This window comes from Thamnophis elegans, chromosome 7, assembly GCF_009769535.1.
Source record: "Thamnophis elegans isolate rThaEle1 chromosome 7, rThaEle1.pri, whole genome shotgun sequence".
NCBI lineage: Eukaryota > Metazoa > Chordata > Lepidosauria > Squamata > Colubridae > Thamnophis > Thamnophis elegans.
This window is the reverse complement of record NC_045547.1, coordinates 13,472,755-13,496,473: the sequence shown is the minus strand read 5'-3', so window position 1 is coordinate 13,496,473 and position 23,719 is coordinate 13,472,755. Positions and strand designations below refer to the sequence as shown.

The following is a 23,719-nucleotide window of genomic DNA, read 5'->3' as shown; positions in this document are numbered from 1 at the left end:
GACAGACTGCTTAAGCAACACACACAAAATATAAGGGCAACACTTACATAAGAATTAATCATTCTGCAGATATCCTTGGGAAGAAACTATAATCTGATGTGGTTTGAAATGCACCATTTATTTAGAAAGATATGCCAGTAAAATAATACTGTAATAAGCCTTTTCTTTTGCAGGGTTATAACTCTCCACAAGAGTATATTGCAACACAAGGACCACTCCCTGAGACAAGGAATGACTTTTGGAAGATGGTTCTCCAGCAGAAGTCACAAATCATTGTTATGCTGACTCAGTGCAATGAGAAGAGAAGGGTATGTAGACCGAGCAGGGCATTAAATAAAATGATATCTGAGGTCACTTCCTGTTCTATCATTCTAGATTCTTTCTCTTGGAACATGGAGTCTTGCTAAAATTCTACATCTAGCATTATCCATGTAGGTCCATTTAAGTCGTTTCTTGGCTACTGGGAAATGCTTGCACAGGTTCCTGCAGTCTTCTGAGCAAGATTTTGGAAGTGGTTTTAGTGCTGAGAGAGAGGGACTGGCCCAAGGTCACCCAGCAAGCTTTGTGCCTAAGGTTGTACTGGAACTCCAAGATTCTCAGTTTGACTACTACATTAAACAGGCTAACCTTCTTGCTGCCTCAGCTGTTGTTTCCTCCAACATTTTTGTTGGAAGATTGCCCGAGTATTTATTTATTTATGTGAATCCTATATTAGACAGAAAAAGGAAAGAATGCATGCATGCATGCATACATACATACATGTACATACATACATACCACTGGTGAGTTGCAGATGATACGCCTTGGTACGGGTGTACCGGAGCCTGCCCGGACCACCAAGCTCCCCCCCCTTGAGCTCCTTACCTGTCTTTAAAGTCTTTGGCGCTTCCACGCATGCATATAGAGCCTGCGCTCCGCTGAGCAGCTGAAGCATCATGGAGGCTCGCGGAGGCGGCACTGGACAGTAAGACGCATGCAAGCTCACTGCGCGCATCCATGTGGACGACACCAGGCCCGTTCGAACCGTACCAGTTGGAACAGGATCCAGAACCCACCACTGATACATACATACATACATACATACATACATACATACATACATACATACACACACATATACATAGACATACATACACGTACATACACACACATAGAAACACAGTGTCGTCAAATTAATGCTGGAACACACACATACACACACACCCCAACTTGAATCCAAAATGCACACTATTACTGTCAAAAGTACTGTGATTTGACACTATAGATATAATTCATTCCTTTTCATTTCAGTGGCCCAGGCATTCCAGAGTTATGCTGGAACACACACAGACAGACATACACCAAGGGGTGTTAGAGGTGTCTTCCCCCCCCCCCCCCCAGTATTTGTTTCCAGAAAAACTCATCTGTGTACCAAATTTGGTTGAAATTGCTCGAGTGGTACCAGAATATTGTTGGAACACACCCACAGCCATTTACACTTACATACACACACACACACACACACACAGAACACACACACACACACACACACACACTGAGGCAGATTAAGTATATGTAGAAGACCAATTCATCCTTATTAGCTCTTCCTGCAACACAACTAAAGGAATTGATTGATCTCAGATACAGCTGTTCTTTTACTGTACAATCCCAAATATTTTGGAAATAGGCTTTTAGCAAATTTACTGGGGCATTTAATCACTATAACCAGGAAATAAAGGAATTGCAACTGGAAATAAAGCTGGAGCCAGTGGATCTCCAGCAATAATGTTATATTGCTAAACTTGGAGACAATCAGTTAACATATGGGCAACCATATTTTGCACCAGCTGTAGATTTTGGAAAGTCTTCAATGGCCGTTGCATGCAGAAAGCATTACAGTAAGTTCACTGTGAGATGAAAAAAGGCACAAATGACTGGTGCCAATACATCCCACTCCAGCGATAGCTACAATTAGCATACAAAGTCAATCTGATTGAGGTGGATTTTAATTCCTTGGGAACTAATGAATTAGGTTTGTTCCCCCTTTTTGGATGCTCACACAATAAACCATCTTGCTAATCTTGACCAGTTAATCATACAGGCTAACAAGACTGAAAGAGAAATCTTAGATAGCCACTTTGCTCAGTATAGGCCAGTGGTCACTAACTGGTGGTCTGTGGACCATTGGTGGTCCGCAGAAAAATTATTTGCAATTTTTATATTGTACTGAATCAGGGGTCCTCAAACTATAGTCCCTGGGCTGAATACGTGCAATGAACATTTGTGTTGCTGCAGAGAGTCTCCCCCTTTGGGGTCTTTTTGTGTGGGTCAAAGGGGGGAAGAAATTCCGACTTGGGGTCTGCTTCAGCCTGCTGGTGCGGGGCTTTGGGCAAAGGATGGAAGGAAGAGCTGGTGGCAAAGAGCCGGAGGGCCTTGTTCCAGTGGGACTGCATCATGGCCTGGAACTGGCTGACCATCTCAGCCTGCTGAGCCTCCAGGTGCTGGTCCCTGGTTCTGCACTCCTGCAGGTCTTTCCTCTGCTTGGAAAGCCTATGCCTGTAGTCCTCAGTGAGGTGCTTCTGCTGAGCCTCCTTCTTGGTCAGATCCAATTTGAACTGAGCTGTTTTGCCAACTCTTTCTCGTGGTGGCTGCTTAGCTCCAACAACTGCTTCCTTTTGGGGCCCTAAGGAGCCCGGGTGGAAAGGTGAGGAGGGGCCGGCAGGGGAGTGGCGATAGAGGCCGGCGAGGCACCCCTTGACATGAGTGACATCGAGTTGGCCACACCCACCCAGTCACATGGTCACCTAGCCATGCCCACCCAGCTGGTCATTAGGCAGATTAGTGGTCCACGGGATTTAAAATTATGGATTTAGTTGTCAGTGAGGTGTGAAAGGTTGGTGTGGTATAGGCCACACTGAGCTAGACAGAGCAGCAGGCTAATTCAGTTTAAGGCAAATGCCTTCATTTTAAACTTCCCTGTAACAAAATTTTAAAAAAAAATCTTTTTCTTTGTGTTTTGTTTGTAATTTATTTGCCTGGGGGCTACCCTAGGTAGCTTTCAGCAATAAAATAGAGGGCAAAATGATTTAAAAATGTAAACATAACAATAGCAGAGGAATGAAACAATAACAATAAACAATGGAAGAGCAATAATATGTAATTTAAAAGATGGGCAGAGGGGGAGCATTTCTCAAGCAGAATTTGCCCGGATACAATAAATAAGCATTGTAGTTTACGCACAACCTGAAAGGTAATTCCTTTAAGGCACCGACAGTGCTGGTTAAGGCAGATTGAGCAGGAGTAGGAAAAACATGATTGCAAGCAGATTTGCTCATCTTTCTTTTTCTCAGTGGTACCTAATCCAAAACAGACAAGCTGCCTATTCAACCCAAAAATCACCACCACAATAAAGCGGTTGCATTAGGGCAGTGATGGCGAACTTTTTCGGCACCGAGTACCCAAACCGGAATGCATGCCAGAGCACCAGAAACCTGAAGACTAGCTGGCCGGCACATCCATGCCTATTTTTTGGCCATTTTGCAGGCCATTTTCTGGGCCATTTGCCCCAAAAACAGCCTGTTTATTGGCTGGTTTTAGGCCGTTTTCCAGCTGTTTTCCAGACCAGCTGGCCGGCATGCATGTGTGTGCCAGAAACCATAAGAGCAGCTGCCGATGGCATAGATGTCCACCAAGGGGGCTCTGCGTGCCTCTTGTGGCACACGTGCCATAGGTTTGCCATCACGGCATTAGGATCTCCTGGATAAAAGGAATGTGTTTATGTCCAGATTTCCACGTTCCTTCCTTGGAGTCTTGCATCAACTTGATAGTTGCAAAGGGAAACTCTCTTAAGAGATTTGTTTCCCTGTTGTAACCTGGCTTTGTTTTTTCCTCCCTTTCTAGGTGAAATGTGACCATTATTGGCCTTTTGCCGAAGAGCCGTCCTTTATGGGGACATCACAGTGGAGATGCTTTTAGAAGAAGAACAAGCCGACTGGGTGTTCAGGAACTTCAGAATCAGCTATGTAGGTCAATGTAAATGGTGTCATGCAGCTTTTAATGGGGAGGAAATCTGCTCCATTAATACCTTTCAGAACTTAATTTTTTTTGAAAATTTATTAATTTCATATATACATTCACAATTATATGATCTCATGTTATTAATAATAGTATTTATAACAATTTTCCCCCTACAGTTGACAATATACTTGAAATTGCTTCTTACCATCCATAACTCCATCTTATCTTACAACATTCCTATCTTCTTCCTTCCTTCCCTCCTTCCTTCCCTCCTTTCTTCTCTTACTCTCTCCTTCCCTTTTCCTCCCTCCTTCCCTTCCCTCCTTCCTTCCCCTTTCTTCTCTCCTTTCTCCTTCCAGCTCCTTCCCTGCTTCCTTCCCTCCTTCCTTCCCTCCTTCTTCCTCCTCTCCTTCCTTTCCCCCTTCCTTTCCTCCTTCCTTCCCCCCTTCCTTCTCTCCTACATTCCCTCCTTCCTTCCCCTTTCTTCTCTCCTTCTCTCTTCCTTCCCTCCCTCCTTCCTCCTTTCTTCTCTCCTTCTCTCCTTCCTTTCTCCTTCCTCCTCCTTCCCCCCTTTCTTCTCTTTCTTCTCTCCTTCCTTCCTTCCTCCTCTCCTTTCCCTTTTCTCCTTCCCCTTCCTCCCCTTTACCCTTCCCCTCATCCTCCCTTATCTCCCCTCTCTCCTCCTATTACATTCCCTCCATTCCTGACCTTGCTCTTTATTCTTCTCTGCCATACTTTCTCATTCTCTGACCTCTCTCGTCTCTCGCTCTCCAGTTGGGATTCAGTTATAGTTCCTTAAGTTCTTCAGAACTTAATTTTAAATCCCTAGGCAGGTAGTTTTTGACTTACAACCATTCATTTAGCTCAAAGTTACCGTGGCACCAAAAAAAAGGGACTTATGATGGGTCCTTCACTTGCAACATTGCAGTCATGTGATCAGAATTTGGACGCCTAGCAACCAGCATGTATTTATAATGGTTATAATGCCCCATGATCCAATGCCCCAATGGTTATAAGGTCACATGATCACCATTTGCACCTTCCCAATGAGCTTCCGACAAACAAAATCAATGGGGGAAACCAGATTTGATTAATGGGCGCGCAGGATTCACTTAGCAACCGTGGCAAAAAGATTGTTAAATGAGGTACAACTCGCTTAACAATTGAAATTCTGTCCCAATTGTGATCTACCCAAGGACTCTCCTCATTCCAGGTTGCTTCTCTCCTTGATAGTTCCCATCCATTGTTTTTTGTCTTGGCCTCTGATGCTTTGATAAATAAGTGTACCCTTCCTCTTTGGGGCAACCTCTCAAATACTGGGATGCTGCTATATTCCACCCAGTCCTTCTTTTCTCTAGGACTAGCAAACCCAACATCCTGAGGACCGTTTCTTCATACGTTTAGTCTCCGGCTAAAAAAAACTCCACATTTATTAATTAGCCAGCAACTTTATCTACTAATGAGGGCGGCCAACAAGTCTAATACGTAAATAAAATAAATAAATAATCTCACCTCTTGCCACAGTAGAAGTTAGACGGATACTCTACTCCTATCCAGCTCTATGCGTTAATATTTTAACCTGTGTAAGTGAGCGCGTCACTGGCGATGGGCTGATGTTATTCTGAAACCTTTGCGTTTTTTCCTTCCACTCAGGCAGATGAAGTGCAGGATGTGATGCATTTTAATTACACCTCTTGGCTGACCACGGTGTTCCTCCCACCAACGCAGCAGAAAGCATTTTGCACTTTGTACAGATGGTCAGGCAGCAGGCAACGAAAAGCAAGGGGCCCATGATTGTACACTGCAGGTATGTTTTTGGCCGCTGGATGTGGAAGAAGTGGACATAACATACCAGAAGAATAATGATGCGTTGCTTCCTGCGCAGTGCCAAAGATGTGCTTTTTTTGTGTGTGTGTGTGCAGTGAACGGGAATGAGAAGGGCTATATATTTTCTCTGCCACCTTAGACGTTGCATTGTTTGATAGAGAATTCACTGAAGTCTCCAACTTGTTGGTCAAAAGGCTCTTCCACTGACAGGCTGTTTCTGTCCCTTTTAAGATGCTTCGATTAGAGAGTTTCACTACATGCTGTGTCTTGCCACCTCAGTTCTTCCTACTTTACCAGTGCTTCATTTTAGGGGTGCCGTTATGTATAGCTCCTTATTTTGGGAGAAATTGTGGACATGGCAATCTTTCCTATAGGTTGTAAGCCGCCCTGAGTCCCCTCAGGGAAAAGGGCGGCCTATAAATAAAAGCAATCTAAATAAAAGCAATCTTTTCACTATGCTGAAAATCCCAGAATTTTATTTCTATATGTCTTTAGCCACTTCTGCTTTCAGGTTAAACTTAAGTCTGTAAGCTCCATTTGAATAGAAAAATAGATTTCTGCCTCCCCCTCCTCTCCTCCTTTTCCTCCTCCTGAAAATACAGTAATCCAGCACAGTCTGGTTTTATTATTATCCTATACAGCCCATCAGTGTGTGAATATCATTTTCTCCAGTTTTATTCATTTAAATAAAACCGTTGTCATCATGAGACTCCGAAAGTCAGGTTAACTTACAAAATTCAAAAATGGAACGGTTCCTGCCCATAGACCTATAGATGAAAATATATGATCCAGTCAGGAAAGAGATTGTGTGAGAGAAGAAACCCACTGATTCATACATGCCATGTTTGATGAAAGTCTAGTACAGTGTTTCTCAACCTTGGCGACTTTAAGTCCTATGGACTTCAACTCCCAGAATCCCCCAGCCAGCATAGCTGGCTGGGGAATTCTGGGAGTTGAAGTCCACAGGTTAAAGTCACCAAGGTTGAAACACTGGTCTAGTAGATCATGGATTTAACTCTAAGACTTAAATGCTGCCGAAGCCCTCCTTCAGATGGTGTTGAATTGCAGTAGAACGTTGGATGAACAATGTAAAATAAAACCTACCATGGATTTGGGAACTGGTTGTCAGAATGCACTGAACAGCATGGACTGGAGTTTATCTTTTTCTGCTCCAAAACATGCAGAAAACCATGAGGGAATTACACATGGAACAACCTACAAATTTGGAGGTCAAACCAACCAGATTTGTTCTTTTCCTCAGACGTGATGGGAAATAGAAGAGAGGCCCAATCATCACATTCTTATAGGCATGGCCAGACCCCATCCTTAATCATGGCACTATCAAACGAAGAGTTTTCTCCCTCTGTTGTATATTATTAGGAGAAATGCTTTAAAAATCATTAGCACTTCCGTCTTTAGGTTTTCCCAATATACACCAAAGAATACGTTGTAATAGTAACAAACATTAGATGGTGGGATATATGGTATGCTGTGATGTTGGATATTTACCATATTTTTCGGAGTATAAGGTGCACCCTTTTCCCCTCAAAAAGAGGCTGGAAATCTTATACATTGAATACAGCATTTTTTGCCTCCCCCCCCGCCCCCTTCACCAAAATGGCCGTGTGTAGTCTTTAGGAGGCTTTCAGGGTGCTGTGGGGGCTGGTGAGGGCAGAAATGAGCGGAAAACAGGCCATTTTTTGCTCAATTTTGCCCTCCTCCCCAGCCCCCAGGAGCACTCTATAAGCCTCCTAAAGGCTATGCATGCCCTTTTTTTTTTTTTTTTCAAAAAATGGGCTGTTTTTTGCTCGTTTTTGGTAGCCCACCCCTCAGGAGCACTCTACAAGCCTCCTAAAGACTATTCATGCCCTTTTTTTGGAAAAAAAAAACAGGCCCATTTTTGCAAAAAAAAGGGGGGGGCATTTTTGGGAGATCTGCAGAATGCAAAAACTTTTTTTTTTAATTTGCCTCTTCAAAATCTTGGTGCATCTTATAATCCAGTGTGTCTTATACTCCGAAAAATATGGCATGTGTTGTTTCTCCATGTCATATAATATACCTGGGTCCATGCATAATTCTGTATTTATTTGTTTGTTTGTTTATCTTGTCATGTTTATGTTTATATTAGAGGTGGAGACCCTTTGAGAGCTTTATGTGACGCAACTTCATTTTAATGTATGCCAATTAGTGTACATTCAAAGTGACAATATTCTGTTCTTATGCAGTTTATAAGATTTCCCAGAACAGTATGCAAAGTAACCATATCTCTCACCTCAGAAGCAATAGAGTGTAACCTTTTTTGTTTTACAGTGCTGGTGTAGGACGAACCGGGACCTTCATAGCATTAGACCGACTTTTACAACACATTCATGATCATGAATTTGTAGATATATTGGGAATGGTGTCCGATATGAGGTCTTATCGGATGTCCATGGTTCAGACAGAGGTATGACTTTTACTTATGCATGTTTCAAATAGCCAGCTTGGTTCATCTATTTGTTTGGGGCTTCCCTTTGGTTCCTGAGAAACATATACTGTATTTTTGGAGTATAAGACGCACCTTTCACCCCCCAAAAAAGAGGGTGAAAAATCTATGTGTATCTTATACACTGAATACAGCATTTTTGGGCTCCTAAAACCCCGCCGCCTTCATGAAAATGGACATGCAGAGAGGCCTGGGAGGCCTGTAAAGTGCTCCGGGGGGCTGGGGAAGGCAAAAACTAGTGAAAAATGGGCCACTTTTTGCTCATGTTTTGCCCCCAGCCCCCAGGAGCACTCTACAAGTCTCCTAAAGGCTATGAATGTCCCTTTTTTGGCAAAAAATGGGCCTGTTTTTGCAAAAAAAATGGCCATTTGTTTGATCATCCCTCCCCCCAGCCCCTAGGAGCACTTTGCAAGCCTCTCAAACTCTCCATGACACATTTTTCACAAAAATGAGGTGTGCAGAGGGTTTGGGAGGCCTGCAGAGTACAAAACCTTTTTAAAAATTTGCCTCTGTAAAATCTTGGTGCATCTTATACTCTGGTGCATCTTATATTTTGAAAAATATGGTAGGCCTTCATCTTGCAGTGGATAGACAATGGTTAGAATGATGACTAGAAAGTATAGAATATTGAGCATCACACTATAAAAGAAGTAACTAGCATAAATGGAAAGAACTGAAACCAGGAGGAGAAGATAAAAGCTGCGGCTACAAAGGGTGAACATCTGTGAGAGTGCAAACATAGATTGCCACTATCCTTTTTTTGCCTATTTATTTATTAGATTTATCCCAACTTTCATTCAGGAGTTCAAAGCAATGTACACAGAGCTCTTTCTGCCTCAACAATCTTGTGTAGTGGGTCAGGCTGAGAGAAAAGAGCCTCAATCACGCAGTGGGAAGGAATGTAGGCCTAGTCTTGGGAATTGTTGTGCCCCCCACCAGCAGTCAGTGGAGCTGGCAGCAGAATCGGACAGTGAGGAGGTTGGGGAGGAACACGGGCCAGTCCTGGAGTCTGGGGAAGGCTCTGACGAGGGCTCTGCATCGGAGGCAGAGATGTGGCCAGGGCCGCCTGACAGTTATCAGCTACCTTCGGAGTCGGAGATAAGTGGGGCAGAAGAACAACTGGAGCCTGTTCAGATGCGGGTATACACAGAGCTGTCAGGAGAAGGGAACAATTAAGGAACAGGGTTTACTCGGGAATATAGGCACAAGTGGACACTGAATGGTCCCTCCCATGGGGAATAAATAGGAGGAAAAGGGGAGTGGTGTTTGCCGGAGACAATGAGTTCATTTATTAATGTGAAGATTTGCTTATCTGAGTTAGGGCCTCAAAGAGCCATTTTACAGCATTGCGACTGGAAGCTCGGGCTGGCACTTATCCAAGGACTGATAAGGTCTGTTCTTGCAGTTCACCCTTGAAAGGCTTATTGCCGAGATGTTTCTGTATGTGAATACTTAGGAATTCACATTAGCCAAATAAAATGGGGTTTTTTTTCGGGACAAGGAGTCCGTTTCATGATTTTATGAAGCCTAGGTCAGAACAGGAATGCAGACAGAAGGAGTGAACTTTTAAGAAAGATCTTTCAGTCCTAAGAAAGAGGGTAACATGAGAAAAAAAGCTCAATACCCCCACCTTGATTTGGTATAATAAGAAATATAAGATGGTGCAGAAGGAAATTCTGGCAGCCTTTCAAGGTTCTGTTATTCTATCCTGCAACTATAAAAACCATGGTAGGAACCATGCCCTGTTTCTTGGTCTGTCTCAAAGGGTTAACATGCAAAGATATCACTACTGAGGTGGACTTGGGCCATTCTCTGTGGGTGCATGTCAGTGATGGGTTACAACTGGTACGCCCTGGTACAGGCGTACCGGTGGCCGGGAGCACCGGGTACCATTCTGGTACGGTGTTCCGGAGGGCCCACCCGCCCGCCTACACTTCATAGAAATTTGAGCTCTCTGGTGCTTCCATGCACGCGCACGGAGCGCTCTGTCAAGCAGATGGAGTGTCGCGGATCAGCTGGAGCATCGCAGAGTGTTGCAGGAGGTAAGGATGCATGTGTGCGCTGCACGCATTCATGTGGAGGATGCCAGGCCCTGTTGCATCATATCAGTTGCGACAGGATCCGGAACCACCACTGGTGCATGTCCAGACAGACCAGAGGAGGGCTCCTATTGGCTCGGACCGGTTCAGCCAAACCAGTAGTGATTTGGCAGCCTGGGTCACTGGAACCAGTAGCGACCCAGGCCTGCCACGCCCCTGAACTGGTTCTCCTATGGGGCCGCCATCTTGATTCTTGGTTCTGTGCATGCGCAGAACAATTGTAATTGCAGAAATTAAATTTTTCTCCTTTTTAACATTATGCACATGCGGAGACCAATTTTGGCGCAAATGCACACACGTGCAAAGCACATGTCTGTGCGCGAGTGAAGTGAGCACGCACACAAAACTTTTGCGTGCACCAAATTGGCAGTAATGCCAGGAACAACCCACCCCCCGAGACAGACATACAGTTCAGACACACTGAGTCTACAACCAGCTCCTGGACATGCTGTTTTTTATGTGCAGTTCTTTTCATGTATTAATTTCGGAGGGAGAATTCAAGGAGGAGAATTCAAACATGACTCCCCCCCACCAAACTGCAATCTGAGATGGTACAGTCCATCAGCAATTTTACATTGCTATTTGCATCGTAATCCAAGTGGTTTTTTTTAAAATAGCAATAGCAGTTAGACTTATATACTGCTTCATAGGGTTTTCAGCCCTCTCTAAGCGATTTACAGAGTCAGCATATTGCCCCCAACAACAATCCGGGTCCTCATTTTACCCACCTCAGAAGGATGGAAGGCTGAGTCAACCCTGAGCCGGTGAGATTTGAACAGCCGAACTGCAGAACTGCAGTCAGCTGAAGTAGCCTGCAGTGCTGCGTTTAACCACTGTGCCACCTCGGCTCTTTAAAGAAATAATTGTACTATCATTTTTAAAATAGAAATGCAGAGGTAACAATATACAGAACGACTAAGTACAAATTAATTTTTGTTTAGTTACAAAACCATCAAGCATAAAAAACAGTCAACAAACAAATAGGAAAAAAACAGTAAACGGGAACATACTAAATTGATATATATCCGTTAAAATATTCATAACATTGTATTAAGTTAGGCATAAAATTATTCGTTCTTGTAAAAAGTTACAAAAACTAAAGCAGAAGGAAATTTATTGTGTTGTTGTTTTTTTTGATTACTAGAAAAAAACCTTTTCAAAAAAAGGGAAGCTTTCCTTAAATCCAGTATTTCATGTGGGATAATAGTACTTTTCCACTTCTGCAAAAATAATTCTCTTGGCTGTTCCTTATTATGCATCCAAGTCATTGTTACAACCTTGAAGGTCAGGTCTGATGCTGGTCCCTTTAGATATCTTCATTTTCCATTTGCTTGTTGAGTTGCTTTGATTAACCTTTCTTCCAAAATATCCACGGATGAGATATTGCCAACTTTTGTAAGGATGCTAAAACCCTGCTGTTTGCCAGCTGGTCAAACCTCCTGTTCCTCTGGCAAAACCATGTTATGTCTTGCCTCCTTCTCTTCTTACACACAACCACAGTAGGGTGCTGTCATGCTTCAGCAAATCAGGTCTGGCTTATTGAATGCCCCAAATGTGTGGCAGCTTGAAACCCCAAAGAGCAGGATACAATGTGTTAGATTGCTAGGATCGGAATAGTAGAAGAAGAGTTATGGTGGAGTTGGAAAGGGATTTAAAAACATGCTTTATCACAGCTTACAATTTGGGAAGTTGTATTCCCAACACTAGGATGTGCAGGTTTACTGTTCCTGAGTTTTGTTTCTTTGGATAACCCTTCTGTTTCATGCCCTATTGAATTGTCTCACATTCCAGCAACAATTCCAAGTCAGTTGTTTCCCAGTGTGACAGCTCAATTGCAACGCAGGCAACGCAGCCGGTTAGTGCCAGATCACCATTCAGATTTGGGCTGCAAATATGCAGAACCACCAAGTGATGGCAGTAAAGGGGTAACGTATTCCTTGGCTGCCACCTGCTGGTCATCTGCATTTTTCTAGTCGAGATATGATAGTTCTAAATCTAGAATAACACAAAATGGGAAAAGGTGACAGCCAACCTTTTGGGTACCAGGGATCAATTCCATGGAAAGAGATTTTTCCGTGGACTGGACGGGGCATGATTTTGTGTGCGGCCTGCATCCCGCAGCTGACGCTCTGCTTGTTTGCTGGGCCCTGTTGCTGGCATGGCACGGACTGGTGTCAGTTAGAGGTGGGTTCCTACTAGTTCGCACCAGTTCGGTAGAACCGGTTCGTCAAATCTACCGAACCGGTTAGAAGAGGTTCCACCAGCGGACCCGGAAGGCAGGCCACACCTACAGAAGAGGTTCCAAAATTTTTTTGAAACCCACCACTGACACACACACACACACAGACTCACACTCACACTCACACAGAAAGAGAAAGAAAGGAAGAAAGGAAAAAAGAAAAAAAGTGAGAGAGCGATAAAAAAAAAAAAGGAAAAAGGGACAGAGAGAAAAAAGGAAGGAAAGGAGAGGAGAGAGAGAGAGAAACATGGCTGGCAAGCCACTCCCACCAGGTCACATGGCCAGCAAGCCACTCCCACAAAGGAGGCCACACCCAGAGTAGGTTCGAAAATTTTTGAAACCCACCACTGGTGTCAGTCCACAGACTGGGTTGGAGACCCCTGTTCTAACCTCTTCATCCATTTATTCAGGCATATAGTGCATGCATTCCCATATCCAGAACAAGCTGTGAAAACGCATCTGTTTGGCCGCTAGATGTCACTTTTCCCTTAAGGAGCAAATTTAAAGGAGCTCTTCTGAATTCATTTCAATATAAACCTGCAAAGCAAACATCATTCTTTTTCCACCTGGTTTCAGGTTTCTTTATACAGTGGGAAATTAATCCTCCTGGTTCACCACGTGGCCCATAAGCCTCCTTGAGGAAACAGAAGCAAATGTTGTAAGCTCACGAAGAGTAGATGGGCACTTTGAAGGATGTTTTTTTTTTTTGAAGTTCCCCCAAAACTGTAATACCTAAATGGTCCTGCAAATCTTGCAATGCTGGCTGGGGTATTCTGGGAGTTGAAGTCTACACAGGGGTGAAATCTACTTATCTTAGCTACCGGTTCGCAAATGTGAGCATGCGCGCATGCAAAGAGCATCAAACGTGGACATGATGATGTGCAGGCGGGTGGGCAGAGCATGCCTCCCTCAATAACCAAGAAAGAAAACTACTAACTCCATTGTTTGTGGAATTAAAAAATACTTTTACTGGTTATGAAAAGTCAGCAGCGAAAGTAAGGCAAGATCTGAGCCAGGAAGGCACGAACAAATAATCAAATGATAACCCAGCCCCCTCCCTCCAACGACCCCACCCCAGTGTCCAATCTGCAACGCCCTTAGGTGTCATGTGGGGTGCATCTCCAAAAGGCATCCTCATGTTGGTATGCAGGACAGTTGGCCTTGACCAAGTCCAAACACCGGCCACCAGCATGCTCAGAAGATGGTGAGAAGAAAACTCCCTTTTTCATATCATCCTGCGCCATCCCAAACAGCAATACCTCCATCCTCCCCGTTTCTTATGGCAGCCGATAGTAAGCGAAGCAGAAGCTGACAACGCCTGCAAAGTTAAGCAAACAGCGAGGGGGAGGCGGGATCTGCTGTGCCACACGATTTAAGATTAGCTACAAAGCTAATATAAATCGTGCGTCACAACTGATCGTCGGAAATACCGGTTCACCAGAACTAGTAGCATATTTTTTTTACTACCGGTTCGGGCGAACTGGTAGCATTTCACCCCTGAGTCAACCTATGTTTAAATGGCTATGGTTGGGAAATGCTGGTTGACAAAAAAATTTTTTTAAAGAGATCAGAGCATTAATGAAATCATAAAAGTCATGTTCCTATCTGAATTCTGGAGGGAATAAAGCCAATACTTTTTCGGCTTTGTTTTTGTTTCTGGTGCTGACAATTCTAGGAAAACAGATGAAAAATCTTGTAATAAAACTGGCTAAAGGACAGCGGCCCAAACGGATTGGGAAGCAGGGGACCTATCAAAATATATATGGGTGACTGGAGGTCTTTTGGTTCTCTCCTCTCTACAGGAACAATACATTTTATTCACCAGTGTGTGCAACTGATGTGGCTAAAGAAGAAACAGCAGTTTTGCATTAGCGATGTCATATATGAGAATGTCAGCAAGTCATAATTCCAGGTCACAGGTGGTAAGTTGAGAACCTTTACCTGGCTGGTTGTCTTCCCATGGGCTCATTCTTGCGGCAAAGCCATAAATATTACTGCGAGGTCTTTATATACTGTTCTGGGCTTGTGCAGTAAAACTCCATAAACTAACCTTAGCTACAGGCTGCCCTTCACAGAATAACAGAGTTGGAAGGAATCTTGAAGGTCATCTAGTCCAACCCCCTTCGTGAGCAAGAAACCCTATACCATTTCAGACAAATAAATGTCCAGTCTCCCACAACTTCTGAAGGCAAGCCGTCCCACTGGTTAATTGTCCTCACTGTTAGGAAGTGTCTCCTTAATTCTAGGTTGCATCTCTTCTTCTTTTTATTTATTAAATTTTTTTATTTTAATGCAAACAGTCCATCTTCCATTAAACAGTGTGTCATCTGGGTACAACTGTTTTGTGTAACAACAGTTAGAATTTACAATCACATTCATTATTTAATCTATTCTTAGCTTAATACCAATATAAATATCTAATGCTATAACAATCCTCCCCTTGATTTGTTTAACTCTATTAATACCTTTTCTATTTTATTCATCTACTTTTATTTCTGATTCTTATATTTATTCTCTAACCCTCGATAAAATGATTCCCATATATAGTATAATAATCAGTTTGTTCTTTCTCTTTAATTGCCAGTGTTAATCTGTTCATTTCTGCACATTCTAATATTTTCCTAATCACATTCTCCTCTGTGGGAATCTCTTCACTTTCCCAGTTTTGTGCAAATACAATTCTGGCTGTGGTTGTTGCATGGATAAATATATACATTTTCTTTTCCAGTTTTGTGCAAATACAATTCTAGCTGCGGTTATTGCATGGATAATCATATATACATTTTCTTTGCTATAATTTTCTGGTAAAATCTCCAACTGGAATATTTCAGATTTCAAGTCAATATGTTGTTGTATCATCTTTTCCAACCACCTAGTATTTTTGACTTCTACACATGTCCACCACAATGATACTACGAGCCAGGTGTCTGATGACATTTCCAACATTTAACGGATTGGTTTTTAAACATCTTTGCCAATCGTGCCGGTGGCAGATGCCATCTATAAGACATTTTCTACAAAAGGTTGCTTCTCTCTTTGATTAGTTTCCATCCGTTGCTTATTGTCCTGCCCACAGGTGCTTTGGAGAATAGTTTGACTCCCTCTTCTTTGTGGCAACCCCTGAGATATTGGAACATGCTATCATGTCTCCCCTGGTCCTTCTTTTTATTAAACTAGACATACCCAGTTCCTGCAACCGTTCTTCATATGTTTTAGCCTCCAGCCCCCTAATCACTTTTGCTGCTTTTTTTCTGCCCTCTTTTCAGAGTTTCTACTTTTTTTAAAAAAAGGTCAAAATTGGATGCAGTATTCTAAGTGTGGTCTTACTAAAGTTTATAAAGCAGTACTAATACTTCACAGATGTTGCTTTTTCCTTCTGTTAATGCAGCCTACGATTGCATTGCCTTTTTTGGCTGCTGCCACACTCTGCTATGCCTAGCAGAGACCAGAAACCTGCATCAAGGCAGCCTGCTTCACTCCATTTCCCACCACCAAAAAAAAGCAATATACAATGATATACTTACATTATTACATTTCTTAGGGGCAAAACAGCTAATCTATTAAACATCTTCCAGTAAGTGAGAGAAAACATTTGCACAGCAACAGCAGTGAACATTGCTAAAAAAAGGAAAGTGTTAACACAGTACATTGTCGATTTGCATTTGTTAATGAGCAGCCAAATTAACCACAAAGCAATTTCCTGAAATGTTTAAGGACCATTAAAAAGCTCTGGGTGCTGAAAGATCCTACCAGAGATGGCTCCTTTCCATGATAGTCACCACCAGAGGGAGCCATAGGATGGACAAGCATATAAGGGTCCACCCAAATGGACTTTCATTCAGTTGTGAGTTAAAGAGCTTAAGCTTCTCTTGTGTTATTTGTTTATATCCGCTTTCTATCCAAGAAAGGTACTCTAAGTAGTTTGAAAGTCAATTCAAAACCAACAGGATATAACATGAAGAGAAGAGTAGAGAGTAGAGTAGAGAGCAGAGCAGAGCAGAATAGCAGAGTTGGAAGGGACCTTGGAGGTCTTCTAGTCCAACCCCCTGCTTAGGCAGGAAACTCTACACCACTTCAGACAAATGGTTATCCAACATTGGAGCATTCGCAACTTCTGGAGGCAAGTTGTTCCTCTGATTAATTGTTCTGACTGGCAGGAAATTTCTCCTTAGCTCTAAGTTGTTTCTCTCCTTGATTAGTTTCCACCCATTCTTGTCCTGCTTTCAAGTGCTTTAGAGGATAGTTTGACTCCCTCTTCTTGTGGCAGCCCCTGAGATATTGGAACACTGCTATCATGTCTCCCCTAGTCCTTCTTTTCATTAAACTAAACATACCCAGTTCCTGCAACCATTCTTCATGTTTTATCCTCCAGTTCCCTAATCATCTTGGTTGCTCTTCTCTGCACTCTTTCTAGAGTTCACATCTTTTTTACATGTGGCGACCAGAACTGGATGCAATATTCCAAGTGTGGCCTTACCAAGGCATTAAAGTGGTATTAACACTTCACGTGGTCTTGATTCTATCCCTCTGTTTATGCAACCTAGAACTGTGTTGGCTTTTTTGGCCTACATACCTACATATGAAATAAATAAATACTTCCCAAAGGCCAGGTTGGAAAGTTACAAGTTAATCCTGTTTCTTTAAAATGGTGGAAAAGGGATCCCATCCAATTTTCTTGCCATCATCTTGTATCCATCGATTGATTGATGGGACGTGTATCCTTCATTTCATTCAAGAACTCAAAGTGACATACATGCACGATATATGTTGTAGAGCGCCAATTAGAATTATTGAAGCTTCCAGTTAAGATACTGACAAATTGGAAGCTTGCAAGGCTCAAGTTTATTTGATTTTTCCCCCCAACAAAAGGATTTAAGTAGCTGAAAATGATTAACATGGGGATCAATTAAAAAGTAAATTAAATATGAAACCAATCCAGTGCTTTTAGTTCCCTCTTGAAAGGGAGAAACTGCATTGTGGTTGGTTGATGGATTGATTTTGACTGATTGATTCCACAGAGACCCCTGCAAAATAACATTTGCAAAGTGAGATGCTCCTTATTCTGAATTTTGTTTGGTCTCCTGTCTGATCCTTCATCCTAAAAGTCATCCAGCTTTTCAGGGCTACTGAAAGTGATTGAACCCCAGGGCTGTTTTGTCTCCTAAAGACTTGTATGTTTCTGCAAAATGAAAACAAATTAAAAAGAGAGGGATCCACTCAGAAAGCATTCAGTGTCAAATTAATGGCAATAAAAAACACATGGTACGGTGCAATAATTCAAATATAACTAATCTAATCATACAACACAATGCAGTCAGTGAAGACAAAGAATGGGAGAATAAAGGATGTAACTAGATCAGGTTATGCAAAGATGGGCATAGGTAGCTTGAGAGTATGTAATATGCAAATAGGTTTGTCTGTTTAAAAGATTAAAATCTGACTAAAATCTTACGCAACATTCAGAATCAGAGCTTTCTTCTATATTGGAAAACTCTAGGATTGCTGAGTGAAAATTTACTTTCAGGGAAAAAAGAATATATGTAAAGGCCTCTATGTGCAGCATTCATACATTTTGACTACATCAAAGGATACTTTGGGTTCAAGACTTTTTACATAAGTGTTGGTTTATTTAAGGCAATGTTTGACAATCTTGGCAACTTAAATGTGTGGACTTCAATTCCCAGAATTCCCTAGACAGTATGCCCTGTCTGGGGAATTCTGGGAATTCAAATCCACACCTTCTTTAAGTTGACACGGTTGAGAAATACTGATTTTAGGAGTGAATCTGCTAAATATAACTAATCAGCTGAGAATGTTTTCACTGAATTGTATCATTGTTTAATAACAACAGGTTGGTGAACTATCAATATTAAGAGGGGTAGAGAGGGTGGGAGAGAGGATTGGAGGCAGGAGGAGAAGGAAGGGAGGGAAGGTATTGGGAGAGAGGAGTGCTAGAGGGGGAGGGGAAGTAGGTAGAGGGGAATGTCAGAAGGAAGAATGAAAGTTGGAGGGGGGTGAAAGAGGGTGTATGGTGGGTCAAGGTGGTATATTGGGTTTGTATTTTGGGGGGTGTTGTTTATAAAAGTGAGGGCTGTGTTATTATTCAATGTTATATGCCCCGGTTATGCACAGTATACATGTGATGGTATGGAATGAAATGGAAATAAATGTATTTTCACAAATATTAAGGTTATTAAGGTATTGCTATTCTTCCAAAGGGGACCAAATATTACTATTATTTCATATTTTTCTTTCTCTTTCTTGCAGATGAAGCTGTAAAAAGCTGCATCCATCTTCCTCGGCTTCAGATTTTAATTCTCTCCCCCTTCTTTTTGGTTTTCGTTAACTGCTTTCCGATTTGCCATGGACAAGAGCTGCTTTGCAGTACATGGACAAATGAAAAAAAATATGTATATTTTACATCCAGAAGTTCTGGGGAAACATAGCCTTAAGGAACCTGCAGTGTCTTGTTTGGACTCTTGATCAATTTTTTTAAAGTTAATAACAGGACCAAACTCAACTCGGGGTGGCACCTCAAAGGGACAATCTAATAATGTGCATAAATGTAACATGTTCTGGATCATTTTCCGTTGCTTCTGAAACAATTTTTTCCCCCATATGTTTTAACTTAATGCGCAGGTTAAACTTAAAAGGTTACCGAATGTGCAATATTCCAGATTCAGTCCAAACTGCTGCGGGCTTTCTCCATGTATGTGGATGGAGCAACATGGATTCTTATCAAACACAGGAACAGACAGGGTTAGCATTGAGATATTAACTCATTAGCAAGCAAGGAAGATTGTAGAAGCTGGAAGAAAAGCGGAAACATTGCTACCGACACAACATCCTCAGCAGGACTCCCCTGCAAGGAGATTCAAGAAAAGGGTACACCCTTTAAAACTGGCCTGGTCCAAAGCTAGAAGTTGGAGGAGCAGATTTCAAGCATTAACTGCAACTTCTTAAATGGTTAAAGGTCATTGTTGTCTTTTCATGGAGATTTGGGCAGCCCTGAATCAAAGTGTTCTTTTGCCTATACTGCCAAGTGGGGAAGAGAAATTCCCGTGCACTTAAGATTCAGAGTGGAACTATGGATAACCACAAGGTGCTATGCTAGATAGGATTCACTTGAGGGATGAGCACCAGGGGTGTACTGATTTTTAGTTGTCTTTGCTCCATAGACTTTTTTCCATTTGTTTGGTTCTGTTCACTTCTGTGTAAAAAAGAAGAAGAAGAAGAAGAAAAAATAAGATGCTTGTCATTTGGGGTAGAGAGGAAAAAATGCCATGCAGGATGCAACTTAATGGTGCCAACACGCTGGGGAAAAAAATGTCAAAGGATACTAACAAGGATTTCTTTTGGCATGCTTGGTGCATGCAAACGATGGCCTTGTTCAAGAGTTACGACCAAGTGCCAGGCTTCAGTTTATTGCAGGGCATAAATTTTTCTCCTGGGAAAAAGTTAGTGTGACTAGCTCTGGGGTTCGCCCCCCCCCTTTTTCTTTGGTTTGTGTATCAATCCCATGTGTCGTTTTGTTGTGATATGAATGCTATCAGCGAAGGCATTGGTGATGTTTTTGATGTGACCTTCGGCTTTCTGCTTTTTGGTTTAACTTCCATTTCATTGAAAACTTCTAAAACGAGTACTGAGTCGACAGGAAAAGAACATTAAACATGCCAAGAAGGGATGTGCTGAATTTATATGACAGAAGCCAATTTATACGGTGTGCTTTTTCCGGGCGTCATGTTAAAGCATTGGATGAGGATGGAAACGACTGGACTTAAAATCCCCATTTACCCATGAAACATTCGGAATTTAGGTGCACAAGATGAGCCACTAGGTTCCTATAGTACCATGATGGTGATCCTATGGCACACATGCCGGAAGTGGCACACAGAGCCATCTCCCGGGCACGTGAGCCATTGTCATTGTTCTTCTGGGTTCTGGTGGTCTTAACTCGTGCAGGAGTTCCGGAAACTGAAAAACAGCCACCCGGTGTACATGCGATGACAGCAGTGGTGGGATTCAGCCAGTTCCACCTATTCGGGAGAACCGGTTGGTAACTTTCTAAGCAGTTCGGAGAACCGGCGGTTGGAAGAAATCTCCTTTTGTTTTTTCCCCACTTTACAGGGCTAATCCTGTAAGGAAGGCAGGAAGGAAACATTCTGGTGTTGTTTCTAGCCTAATCTTCATTGCCCTGCTTACAGAAACTGCCTCTCCGGTTAACCCTTATTACATTGTAACAGCTAAGGCAAGCGCCCATCGACCTGAGTGACATTGAGTTGGCCATGCCACCCAGTCACAAGACCACCAAGCCACACCTACCCAGCTGGTCATTAGGACAGAGGACCGGTTGTTAAATTATTTGAATCCCACCACTGGATGACAGGCAGCGCTCTTCTGGCTTCCGGCATGCACAGATGCAACAGCCACCTGGTCTTCCAGTTTCTGGCACACATCCACGTGTAAAGACCAGCTGGTTGATGCGCATGCGCACGCTGGAAACTGGAAAATCATCTTCCTGCCGTTCGCATGCACACTGGGCGACTGCTCTTCTGGTTTCCGGCACATGCGTGTGCACCAGGCAGCGATCTTCACGCTCACATATGCCCCAGAAGCTGGAAGACCATACACACGGAAGAGCAACCTCCCGGCATGCGCATGCTCACCGGGCGGCTGCTCTTCCGGTTTCTGGCAGTCAGTGCGAAAAGGTTTGCCAATACTGCCATAGTACCTCTGAAAATTTGCACAAGCTTCCGTATACTCTTCAAAATGGTCACAATGATCGTATACTTCTTGAGAGAAGAGATATTTGTAGTTCAGGGTTGAACTGTGGGGTCCTTGGTGCTCTCTGAGCTTTGTGGTTTTCTTGCAGATGTTTCATTACCAAGCTAGGTAACATCATCAGTGCTGAAAGGAAGTGGGGCTTGTTCTTGTTTTATACACTAGTGACTTGCCTTGTCGGTGTTGGTGGAGAGTAGTTTTGGTGATTTCTTAATGAAGCTGTTGTTTATTCTTAGCTTATTTGTCCAAATTGGTAGTTTCTTGATTGGTTTTGTCTATTTATCTTAGCTCCAGAAGAAAAGAGGCCTCAGATACAACATAGAGCATAAGGACTGTATCAGTCACTATGTAGGAGAAACAAGAGTGCATCCATGAACACCAACTGGCAATTAGAAGACCTGTTGAAAAGTCTAATTTCACAGCATGCACAGAATCAACCATGGTTTTAACTGGGAAACTGCGCGCATTAGATCAAGCTAAGTCCAAAAATGGTAGAGAATTCCAGGAAGCTTGCCACTCAGATTAATCAGCCATCGACAGGCACATAGAGATAAACAACATCTACATACCACTCAAAAGAGACAATCAAAGCTAAAAGGGAAACAAAAAAAACCAAAACACCACCGTACTATCAATCAACACCTGAATGAGCAGAAATTAATAGCAATAGCAATAGCAGTTAGACTTATATACCGCTTCATAGGGCTTTCAGCCCTCTCTAAGCGGTTTAGAGAGTCAGCATATCGCCCCCACAGTCTGGGTCCTCATTTCACCCACCTCGGAAGGATGGAAGGCTGAGTCAACCTTAAGCCGGTGAGATTAGAACCGCTGAACTGCAGATAACAGTCAGCTGAAGTGGCCTGCAGTACTGTACCCTAACCACTGCGCCACCTCGGCTCTTCTAACATAACATAGGCACTAGACTAATAATCAAACAACAATACCCCAATCAAGGAACCACCACTGCAGACAAACAAGCTAACAGTAAACAACAGCCCAATCAAGGAACCAACAAGACCACGCCCACCAACATTGACAAAACCAAGTCACTAGCACTGATGTTACCTAGTTTGGGTAATGAAATGACTGCAAGGAAACAAGTTCAGAGAGCACCAAGGACCCCTCATTTCAATCCTTTATAGGCAAGTTATTAGTATATAAAATAAGAGCAGATCCTGTTCCTTTCGAACACCGATGACAATACCTAGTTTGGTATAATATAACTACTATTGTTTCCTTCACCAAGTATATGTCAGGAAACTGCTCCCAGCGTAGGGGTTAGCAAGACACCTTCAATAGCTCTTGGTGGATTTATCTTCCATGAATTCATCAATCCTTTTTTTATCACAACCCAAGTTAGTAGCTACCTCCGTTACCATGGCAAATACCTGTTGCACCCTCCTAAGGCCACCTTGGGCAGCTCATTCAAGTGATGTCAAACCTGTTCAGCCTAGATACAACATCTCTTCCTCAGGTTGGGGATTTCTTGTACGTGAACCTTCCCCTTTGTCAATACTCTATACGTTTTTGGGATTCTTGCCATTCAACCCATGGGTGGGTAGCTTTCTGTATTCATTCAGGTTTTGCTCCAGAATAACACCCCATTGATAGTCGGCTTGGTTTAGTGATTAAGGCATTAGGATAGAAACCAGGAGACTGAGAGTTCTAGTCCTGCCTTAGACTAAGCCAACTGAGTGATCTTGGTCCAGTCACTCCTCCTCTGTCCTAGGAAGGAAGCCAGGACAAGCCGTTTCAGAAATCTTGCCAATGAAACTGCATGGATTTGTCGGGGAAGCCTGCAGGAGTCAACATTGACTCAAAGATACACACGGGGTGGGCTGCTGGGGGTTCGCATGGGATCGAGCAAACCTCTAGCTAGGGTTCTGCTCAATTCAGCGAACGCTCAAATGTCACCCCTGGCTGGCCACACCCATTCCCCCTTTCCCCCCATTCCACCCCTCCCAGGAGTGTCCATGTGGCCCGTTCGTCATGCCCGGTAATTGTATGGCCTGCATGGATGCTTGGGGAGGAGGGGGAGGGAACGGGCCTACCGGAGGTTCTGGAAGTCCGGAAATGGGCCTGTTTCTGGCTTCTAGGGGACCTCTGGAGCCCAGGGAAGAGGTTTTCACCCTCCCAGAGGATCGAGGAAAGCCTCCAGATCCTGGGGAGGGTGAAAAACACCACTCCCCGCCATGGTGCAGGAGGCCAAGCAGGCAATGCCCACCCCGGCCATGGCCACCCAGCAATGGGGCAACGAACCCATTGCTGCAATTTTTGAAGCCACCCCTGGAT

At 43.1% G+C, this 23,719-nt stretch overlaps 1 protein-coding gene across 1 annotated transcript in view; it reads left to right on the top strand.

Annotated features, from left to right (window-relative positions):
• The window catches only part of PTPRO (protein tyrosine phosphatase receptor type O), a 95,211-nt gene extending 74,982 nt beyond the window's left edge, over window positions 1-20,229 (top strand). The window contains 9 exon segments of the mRNA XM_032221101.1: window positions 174-308; window positions 3,880-3,916; window positions 3,919-4,001; window positions 5,650-5,692; window positions 5,695-5,803; window positions 8,134-8,269; window positions 14,449-14,455; window positions 14,458-14,568; window positions 18,914-20,229. Of these exon segments, the coding sequence (XP_032076992.1) occupies window positions 174-308; window positions 3,880-3,916; window positions 3,919-4,001; window positions 5,650-5,692; window positions 5,695-5,803; window positions 8,134-8,269; window positions 14,449-14,455; window positions 14,458-14,552 (645 nt within the window). The 3' untranslated portion in view covers window positions 14,553-14,568; window positions 18,914-20,229.
• Window positions 20,230-23,719: the final 3,490 nt, after the last annotated feature.